Below are 10,766 nucleotides of genomic sequence, written 5' to 3'. Positions count from 1 at the left end.
CATGTGAGTCAAGGCAGGTGAGCAAATACTTTTGGCAATATAGTGTATATCAGCAAAGAGAATTTCCTAAAAGCTTTTTTTGTGCACAATTTCTCAAGGACATTCTAAAAAAGTTAAAAATCAATCCACTGGACTTTGTTTCCAAGTTTGAAGATGTTTCGTTTCCCATCCAGGAAGTTTTTTCAATTCAAAATGTCAGGATTAGCGTTGAGTTTGAGGCTTTATACAGTAGCTCAACAAAGCCCTGTAAAAAAAAAAAAAACTACAATGCAGCAATTGAGTTGATCCCTTTCTCGCTATGATCACAACCCCAACCCCTTTACAGGGGAACAGAAGACCTCGCTTATTCAGCCAGGCCAACAATTCCCTTTAACTCCCCCTTTCAGAGACATAGACAGGTATGTGGCATAACAGGCTCAAAAAGAAGCCAAACAACCCCCATTCCAAAGGGATGGACCCGTTCGCCCGTTTCAGTTTGCATGTTTCTAAACAAAAACAAAGCTTTGTTGAGCTACAAACTCAACGCTAATCCTGATATTTTGGATTTAAAAAGCTTCCTGAATGGGAAGCGAAATGTCTTCAAATTTTGAAACAAAGTCCAGTGGATTGTGTTTAACTTCTTTTGGAATGACTATGATCTGGATGACTGAGAATCTTCACCAGCAATTTCTCAAGGACTGCAGATGGAAAGTAGCTTTAGCTAAGTTTGGTTCAAGGCATCTCCTCTCATTGTGAGATTTATGATTTCAACTGCAGCGGCAAAACTAAAATGATGAAAAATTATTTAAAATATGGCAAGACCCTATAACACGAGGAACGACAAGAAACACAAATGAAAATGTGTGTTTTAGTATAGACAATGAATTAAACCAGAATTTATATCTCTTAAGTTTATCCATCAAGGTCATCAAATGTCCTTGAACAGACTGATTTTTTTTTTAAAGTAAAACAGATAAAAATAAAGCACATTTCTCCATTAAAAAGCATGGAGTTCATCAGCCTGCCAGCAGAGAAACATTCTCTTTCTGATTAAAAGTGCAATCCATGAATTAACAATCCCTCCATGCCAACTGCTCTAGTCAGGAAGTTTTTATTCTTTGGCATTAGGAGGAGAGGGGCCATCTTTCCCCATTTCCTTCAGCACTTAACACGCAGAGAGAAGAAAAATACTTTGGCCTTTTCGTTGGTGGAAAGTAGAAAACTGTATCACACTATTCTCAGAACTATGGTTTATTTTCCCAATGCATCTCTGCCCAAAATTATCAGTCATTTTCACCTCGTTATTTCTGCCAATCCTCTTACAATCGATTAGAAAATTTGTGTTGTTTAGTAAGGAAATAAAGATGAGACCTAGAGAGTTTGAAATAAAGCTGTCAAGGACTAAATGCTGGGGAATCATTATGGGATGTGCAACAGTAAAAACCATCCAAAATTTCTCCACTTTCCTTGATGGGCCCTTGACTGATCCCCTGCAATTCCTTTATAAACATCAATCTTTGTACTAAAATATTATAGAAATATGCACGCTCTGGAGAAGGACAGTGGCTGGAAGTTGGATGGGATTTTTCTGGCAGCTGCAGGGAAGTGGGCTGCCATTTGGCTGGCTTTTGACTGGGAAGGGCCATTTTGAATGGCTGATACTGTATAAGCTTTAAGAAGATGATACAGTCGTAAAAAGTCTACAAAAACTAAATGTGGATTCAGTTTCACCCTAAAATATGTTGAAAAGAAATGAAGGGAAGGGCATCTTATTTCACGTTTACTTATTCCCTTAATAAAAATCAATGTAAAAGTAAAATAGCCTGGGATATAAGCATATACTGTTGTTAGTGGATAAAAAGGTTGTCAGCTGAATAATTCCTCTAATCAGCACTGCTTTTTCTCTTTTCTTTAGTATTTAGTGTGACTTACCACCAGAGGGCAGACTGGTACAAGTGGCACCGTTGCGACAGGGTTGATGCTGGCAGGCATCAGGGTAGAGAATGCATCCAAGCTTCAGCTCTGTCAGTTCCACTACCTCTGCATACTGCGACCGTTTGTTCTGCAGAGGCAACTCTTTATTATTCAGCATGACTGAATCAAGGCATCCTTGGAATCCCTCATACACCCGTGGGTCCTTCTGGGAGGCTACGAGATTACGTGAATGCGGCGGCTGTACCTGAAAATTAAGGGTTCAGAATTCATAGGTGAATAAAAACAAAAGAACAAATCATTTAAATCTCTACCTACACTGAAAACAAGAGGCATGGTGTGATGTAGGGTTGAACCAATTAATTAGATTATTTGGGAATAATCGCCTGAAATAATTGTCAACTAATTTAGTAATCAATTAATAATTAATTGAAGTATAGGGACTGTAAAATATGCCTTTAGCTGACAGAGCGACCCCACATAGAGCAGCAATTATACCAAGATTGTAAAATAAATATATACACATTTTACATTTAAGATAAAAAACGTTTTCATCTGACAATATGCTTTATACAGAACTACTCAAGTTGAAAAGTTTTTGTTTCCCCTGGTTTAATTTAGTAAAAAAAAACTTTTTTAAGGAACCTTTGGCTATTTGATTATCGATTAATTAAATCAACAGATTGATAAATAATCGTTAGCTACAGCCTTAGTGCTTCTGCCCCATCCTCAATATGAATGTGTTTCCTGCTGTGATTTCAATAAGAAGTAAGACTTTTTATTCAGTCATATAATAATGAGGTCACATGTAACACTGACTGGGCTATAATGACCAACTGTTTAAAGTTTAAATGGTTGTAAAACCAAAGCTTCTTAGTATGAGGCTGAGTGAACTTCTCAAGGCAGGATGTTGAATCCAAAGATGCTCCATGGCAAAGATTTGTAACAATTCAAGACAGTTGCAGAATTTTTATCATTTAAATCAGCCTTCCTGAGTTCTGAGTAAGCGGAATGTCTTGTTGCTTGTACATGCTTTCAGTTTACAGAGAGGTTTTTAAATTCAATTCACAATATGTCATCTACGTGCAGTTTAGAGAGATCATTCAGTCTGATTGCATCCAGTCACTGACGGCAGGATCTGGATCAGGATCCAGGAAGTGGTTCCTGGATGAGCTTGTGGCTACTGTGCATCACAGTGGAGAGAAAAAACTCTCTTTTATCAGGAAGAAACCTCCAGCAGAAGCAGACTCATTGTCAGCGGCCATCTGCTGAGGCTGACTGGGGTTCGAGGAGAAACAGAATCGGAATCAGACATACTTTAATAATCCCAGAGGGAAATTACTTATGTTCCACACTCCAGATATACAAACAATTTTAAATATATATATACAACAAACCACACAAGATAATATATATATATATATATATATATATATATATATATATATATATATATATATATATATATATATATATATATGGAGAGGCAAATGGAAAACACGCTTGAAGTGCATTCTATGGGCTCTATGCACAACGCCACTACTTCCTGAAATTAAGGCAGCTCCTTATTACCTGTCTTTCATTACAGGATGAACTGATTAATCCAGGTGTGTCTGGCCATGGTTACTGAGGCCAGGCACACCTGGATTAATTAATTCATCCAGTAGAAAAAGATAGGCTGCCTTAAGTTCAAGAAGTAGTAAAGTTGTGCATTGTGCCCATTATCATGTGTTTCTCATGTTTGAAAAGTGGCCTTTTGTATCTATGCTTCTTTCTCCTTGAGAGTTTTTCCTCTCCACTGTCGCTACAAGCATGCTTAGTGTGAGGGATTGCTGAAGAGTCAATGATTCGAATGCAATCAGCTGGTTTTCCTTAGATAGAAAGCTTTGAATCAATTTGACTGTTTGATCTGGTTGAACTGTAAAGTGGCTTGAGATGACATGTTGTGAATTGCCGCTATAGAAATAAACTGAATTGAATTGAATTAATAGATTTCATTTCAGTTTCAGAATTCATCTTATGACATGGACAGGCCAACTGACAACCTTGACCGGGTCAGGGACCAAATAGGAGCGTATGGCATTCACTGTGTGTGTGTAAATATATATTTTGGTAGCAAAACAGATTTTAACTTGAGAATATAAAAACTAATTAACTAGACTAATGATGACCATAAAGTAAAAACATGAATGTTTTTCATTGATAACTTTGATGAATAAATGAAATAATCCATTATTTATTTACTTTGGATAAAAAATATTTCTAGTAATCTGATACATCTATTGCAAGTGTTATTTAGCTTTTCAGATTTACAAATAAATCTTTATAGTTTGTAATGTATTGAATACGAGGCACATTATTCTTTCCATGCCTGCTGCAGTTGCAGTAATCCCATCTATACACTTCTGCTATGCTTAGATTTAGGCAACATATTACTGTCAAAGTATTTCTTTCAGAAGTTGAGGTTTTATAGTGGGATTATCTATTTATTCACCTGCTATTATTCAGGTATATCTACACCTGATAGTCTCATCAGTCTTACTAATAAGAAAGATGGGAGCCTCTTAAAAATGCAGCTTACTGAAGCAGCTTAATACATTTTAAGGCAATCTAACAGAAGGTTTTGTTCTCTCACTCCAACTTATACTGAGTTTATAAAACAAAATGAATAATGAAGAGTGTGAAACTAGGATAGCAGATAATCATAACAGCGGTGACTGTATGAAGCAGGTACTGACCAGCGCTCCAAAGTAGAACGTTCGATCTGGAGATAATGTTTGGATTAGGGAGGGGGGGTGCCGCTGCTCGATATAGCTGTCATCCAGAGCCAGGCTACTGAAATTACGGTTCAGTTCCAGTGCCACAGTGTGCCAGTTGCCATCATTGATGCGACGTCCAGCAGGACCCAACATGTCAGGACCGTCAGAACCTCCATTCAGCAGTGGGGCACAAGAGAGCTGGAACCACAGCTTCCCTTCGTCCAACTGTAGGAACACAGACACACTCAATGACTTCTGCTGTAGAGACCAGAACAGCCCCTTCCTCCACTGATTAGACCTGGTTTGTTACAACAGGGAGAACAACACTACAAACACAATCTAGATAGAAGTAACAAATTCTTAAATTAAGTGTATTCACGTTTTATTTGAGTGGGTAAATAAGATGAATTGTCAGTGGAATGAGTATATTTATACTTAAAAAAAGATGATTAAAAATATGCACTTCAACTGCAAAAACAATTGTTTTTTTCTTATCTTAAATGTAAATCGTCTTGTTCCACTTTTCAAGAAATCCACTACGGTAGGCAGGTCATCATAATGCTTTGATGCGTCTTTGCTCAGCAGCTTTGCTCATTGTAAACCAACCAATCAGCGCACAGCTCATCTAAATATTAATGAGCATACCATAAAAGGAAGAAAACCTGTCGTTTCATTCTAGGGCTTTTAACCATACTTGCATTAGGGCTCATAGAACAGGAAATAAGCCATTTTCAGCCCAACCAATGTTACACACCCTATTCAGAGACCTTAAGGACCAGCACTCATTCTATGAACCCTTTAAATAAATTTACGCATTAACTACAGCAACAGTCTTCGCCTTCGCCATCTTGCGCTCCTTTGCAGCTGTTGCGATGTTTCTCTGTCTTTGAACACATTCTCTTTTTTTTTTTCATTTCTGCATTAAAATCTCTAGTTCCTGCGGGGTGAAAGAGGCACTTCCTGTTGCTTGTTGTCATGCTGACTTGTGGATTTTGGGGCTCCACTAATGATGGCTTTTTAAACCTGTCATCCACCAGTTAACTCTAAGTGGACCTACTTAGAGTTGATTGAACTAAATCATAGAAGCCATTGTGAAACCTTAGGCTAGATCAATTTAGAGTTGAGGATTTTAATCTTATTTTTTAAACCTGCTTTGTGAAACAGACCACAGAAAAAATAACCTGAGAAAATAAAAAAAGATTGACAAATTGAGCTTTTAATTATCAAAGGAATAAATAATTTAAAGCAAGCTGGCCCAAAAAACAAATTGCCCCGATGAACTAATGTCATAAAGCCTTCATGTTTCTTTTCCATCACAGTTTTGGCCACTCTTTCAGGAGACTATTCTAAAATTCTGACCCACTGGAGGGTTTTCCAGCATGAACAACCACAGGTGTTAGCAAATCTGCTTTGAACCCTTCAGATGTTCTTTCAGAAGTTTCCAGGTGAACTCGTGCTCCAGATCACAATCCTGCTGCATAATACAGGCGTGCCTGAGCCTAAAACTGAGCGTTGAAAATTCTTCTTAAGCAGTGCTTCCCAACCTTTTTTCACTTGTGCACCCTTTGTGCCAATGGTGGGGAGTAGTGGTCTAGTGGTTAGGCCATTGCACTTGGATCCCTGAGGTTCTGAGTTCAGGAACTCTGTGAGACTACCACTCTGGATCCCTGAGCAGGACCCTTAACCCCCACACTGCTCCCCGGGTGCCACACAATGGCAGCCCACTGCTCCCCAAGGGGAGGGGTTAAATGCAGAGAGTGAATTTCATTGCTTTGTACTTGTGACAGTGTAATGACAATAAAGTTGAATTCTGTGAGTCGCCCTCAGTCAAAAGTATTTATGATTGTCCAAAAGTGGAACATACAATAACTGTGACGAGGACTATTTTACTTAATCTTTTAATTTGAGCATTTTATTTCTATAATTTTATGCTTTTCATCTCAAATAAAGAAAAAACATCATAAATTTGATGCCTGAAAGTTCGTAAGAAATGGAAATAAATACAAAATATAATCCTATTATAAACCTGTATTTATAAAACTGGAGCTCCTTTGAGTAACTCCTTATAATCACACTTAAAGTCAATGAATATGGAACTAAATACTGGACAAAAATGATAGTCAGACTTACTTAATTAGTTTCACTTTGTTTTCATCAAGACACATGAGCTGCTTTGATGAGCTCAGTATGAAAAACAGCTGATACCAGCCTGTTCTCCACATCTTGTCTGTTCCTCTGCTTGGTTTGGATGTTTGTTAAAGCTGAAGTTAAACTCAAACATCTAACAAAAATTTACCTTTTGGTCGATAAAAGCTTGTTTAATTTTTTAATCGGGTCCTCAGAAAGCAAAACACATCCCAGCCCTATTTTATTACCTGATAAATAAAATATTCTAATGTACCCCTTGCAATGCACTCGCGAACCACTAGGGGTAAGCGTATCCTCAGTTAGGAAACACTGTCCTACAGGATGGATTGGTTCCATCCATAACAGGAAGTCATTCAGATCCTGATGCAACAAAGCAGCAGCAGACCATCACACTACCACCACCTTGGGGGACAGGAGTTTCTGAAATGCTATGAAACTTTAACACATCAAGGAACTTCTGAAAAGATCTACAGAATACTTTCTCTAAAGTTTGCCTTCGTTAAAACAATGGTTTCACCAACTGCTATGAGTGTGTGTGGGCAGTTACCTTGAGAATAACGCAGCGCTCGTTGTGCATATACATGATGATTCCTCGGCTCTGCAGCGTCCTGATCCTCAGGGTCAGTTTCAGCTCCATCTGCAGCTGCTTGGACAGTCTGTATTTAATGTAGCTGTTGCCTGAGAAACTCAGTGACGTGTGACCTGTATGCAGCACAACACCGAAGGTCATTGTAAACACACCACTCTGCTTCTGAGCTCAAACGCATTTATTTCATTCAAAGGTTCATCCCCTCATCACACCTGCACATTCCCCCAGTTTGCCCCGCGGACACTGGCATGCGTAGCGTCCTCTAGTGGGCTCAACTGAAACACACTGCATGTCTGGTGGGCACAGCTGGTCCTCGCACTGTTCTAGCAGAACCGCACAACTGGCATCTGTGCACAAACACACATGGACAGAGAGAAAATGAGGAAGTGGTACCACCGCTTCTCTTGACAGATATCAGGATATTCTTCAGATAGATATTAAAATGAGTAAAGCAGGTCAATCAGAAAGAATGATATTGTTGCAGTTTTAGAAATTATTTGCAATTATGAATCTTTATGAAAGACAAACCAGTAAAAGGAGAGTATAAATGAAAACAATGGTTTCTAAATGTCACTTTATATTTTCAAAGTGCTTGTAATGCTGCATTATGTAATAACTTAAACTTAAAACTGCAATAAAACATGACTACAACTGTCTATTGAAATAAATGCCTCCAAAAGGTCAACATTAGTGGAAAGATTCCGATTTATTTCATTATATAATAACATTATTCAATTTTTCTTGCTGTGGTTATATCAAAATGTGACATTTTGTCTTTTGAAGAAAAAAATATAATGTGATTCAGTATTTAACAAATAAGATCACAAATCAATCAATCAATATGCATATTGGTAGCCACCAAACAATAGTGGTTTTAGTTTTGTATTCAGCTTTGATTCCCTTATGGTAACATCATGTTGACAACGTTTCTAGAGAACAACCTTTGTTTTATCAACAACAAAAGCACACTACTTTAATAAAGTATATGATCCCACATGTTAATCAAAAAAATTTAAAATCATAAAGTAAATTCCTTAAACTAAAATATTCACCTGCTCTATGCTGTTAGAAGTTCTCTATGTAGGATTTGTTCTCTTGAAACACAAACTAAAGATACTTTGTTTAAAGTTTTTATTAACAAATTAGCCTAAAGGTGATCCGATTTTCAGAACCATGGAGAGTGCCTTTATGTCATTAGTCATTTGGCAAATAAGTTTAGGACATCCTTAGCTGTTTTATGTCACTGTTTGCAGAGAATATCCAACTTAAGGCTGAATGAAAAACTGATTTGTCAAATTATTGTAATTGAAAGTCATTTTATTTGTAAGTTCCACTTTAAATTTAACAGATATGTGTCTATATACAAAAATAGCTTAGACCAAAGCAATGGAACAGTCAGCCTGTAATGCTGGTATCTCTCACTGAAAAGAAAAGAAATGAAAAACTGTTGTGGGTAAGGTCTGAAGGTTGAAATGCCTGTAATTGCAATGGCTCAACAGGTCTTCCGCCCTTCGTTTTTTTTAAATATTTTTTTTTATTTAAATTGTCTTTTTTTGCCATTTGACTGAGGGAATTGTTTTCTGTATGCACCACCATCATTGTGTGATCATAATGTTTATGTTTTTATAATTTCATGATGACAAGACAGGCTAGGTCCACCTATATGGTTTGAAGGTAAAAATCATTACCTTTATTTTGGAAAAGCCACCATGTGACCATTTTAAAACCACAGCAAAATGTAATAATCGTATTAAATAATGCAGCAATACAGCAATTATAAAAGAAATTGAGCTGTAGTAAAATTCCATTACCTCCTGAAGTCTATATTTTTTACATAATAGACACTTTATTGACTTTTCTCATTTGGTAATTGCCAATAAAAGGAGGAGATCCAATTTCTTACCGTGGCATGTGCAGCGTGAAGTCCTGTGGAAGCGAGGCGAGACAAAACTGACTCGAGGAGTGCTGTATGTCGCCAAGTTGTGTGAATCCAGAGTGATACTCTGCTCACATTGCGCCCCCCGACACTCCAACCCAGAACAGTTCTTATCCAGAATAGCTGAGACTCTGAGCACATCCTCCAGTTTCCGCCGTGAGGTGCTAAGTTTCTGAGTCAGGTAAGCGGCCTTATAGTAACCCCCTCCTGCTGTTTCCACGGAAACAAGCAGGTCCAGTTGCTGTGTTCCACCGACTGGTTGCAGGCTGAGCAGGTGCAGCCTGTCGTGCTGTTGGGAGGTGGCCGCCTGCTGCATCACCTTCACCACGCTCTTCAGGTATGATGCTACAAAGTCGTGTGGCGCTACACTTTCAAAGCGCACAGTCACAGCGTCACGAAGCATATCAGGGGATGCTTGCTCTACATGCACGCTCACAGGAACAGGCACGTTAAAGCGGCCATCGCTAACGCTGGCATTGAGGAAGTATTCACCTGCATCCAACCCACTGAGGGCAATGATCTTCCCATCGTGGGGGCTGATCTTGAACAGACTGCGCTGGGAGGGGGCTGCGTGTCCAAAGGTCAGTGCATCATAAGGGTCGGCATCTGTGGCATGGAGCTGCCCAATTACACCACCTGGAAATTCATCCTCCATTGTGATTATATGAATTTCCATTGGTAAGGCTACTGGCCGATGAAGACTCTCCTCAATCACTCGAACAGTGAGATTAGAGCAGGAGGACAATGAAGGTTTGCCAGAATCCGACACCTGAAGCAGGGGAGGACACAAAGGAAGCCAAACAGAACAAATAAATAAACTTAAAAAATGAGATAAACAAATATTTAAGAGATTGACAGAGTCTTTATAAATAAGCCATATTACATTTTGCATTGTAAGGAGATTTTAAATTTTGTTTTTTATTCTTCTAAATTTTGAAGTCTAGTTTTTGATAGGATTGTTTATTGCTCTAGAGTTATATGACTTTGAGTGAATTTGACAGGATGATCTGGTGAACTGTAAAGTGCCTTGAGATGACGTGTGTTGTGAACTGGAGCTATATAAATAAACTGAATTAAATTGAATTCTATCAAACTCAAGGCTGACCTGTCGAGGCCATTAAACTGGCCCTTGAAAGCCAGAAAAGGCATACATGAATGGGTGAATGACTGAATGTAGTGTAAATCACTTTTGTCAATTCTCCTGACTTAAAAACCATACAGTAGAATAATGTGCAATGTTCCCTCTAAGCTGCACGATTGTGCAATCGTGCAATGTTCCCACATTGTGAGTGCACAAGAAAATCTGTGCAGTGCATGAAAAAAAATCCAACATTAACTGGTAATCAATTAGATTGACATAATTTTTTTGTACCGCTTTGAGTCTGTGTATCAGCCTTTTTTCAATGTAAAACTAATAAGTCAA

The 10,766-nt window shown here is 38.2% G+C and overlaps 1 protein-coding gene across 7 annotated transcripts in view; it reads right to left on the bottom strand.

The window, feature by feature from the left end:
- fat3 (FAT atypical cadherin 3) overlaps positions 1 to 10,766 on the bottom strand; it is a 117,787-nt gene that overhangs the window by 24,646 nt on the left and 82,375 nt on the right. For all 7 annotated transcript variants that reach the window (XM_015387947.1, XM_015387949.1, XM_015387953.1 and 4 more), the window contains 5 exons: positions 9,311 to 10,112; positions 7,620 to 7,754; positions 7,366 to 7,520; positions 4,650 to 4,895; positions 1,912 to 2,158 (listed from right to left, as the gene is read on the bottom strand). In XM_015387947.1, coding sequence (XP_015243433.1) covers positions 1,912 to 2,158; positions 4,650 to 4,895; positions 7,366 to 7,520; positions 7,620 to 7,754; positions 9,311 to 10,112 — 1,585 coding nt within the window. The remainder of the gene's footprint in view (positions 1 to 1,911; positions 2,159 to 4,649; positions 4,896 to 7,365; positions 7,521 to 7,619; positions 7,755 to 9,310; positions 10,113 to 10,766) is intronic.

The sequence above is a fragment of the Cyprinodon variegatus genome, unplaced genomic scaffold (genome assembly GCF_000732505.1).
Source record: "Cyprinodon variegatus isolate N-32 unplaced genomic scaffold, C_variegatus-1.0 Scaffold408, whole genome shotgun sequence".
Classification (NCBI taxonomy): Eukaryota; Metazoa; Chordata; class Actinopteri; order Cyprinodontiformes; family Cyprinodontidae; genus Cyprinodon; species Cyprinodon variegatus.
The sequence above is the reverse complement of the archived record's forward strand: the minus strand, read 5'-3'. Positions and strand labels throughout refer to the sequence as shown.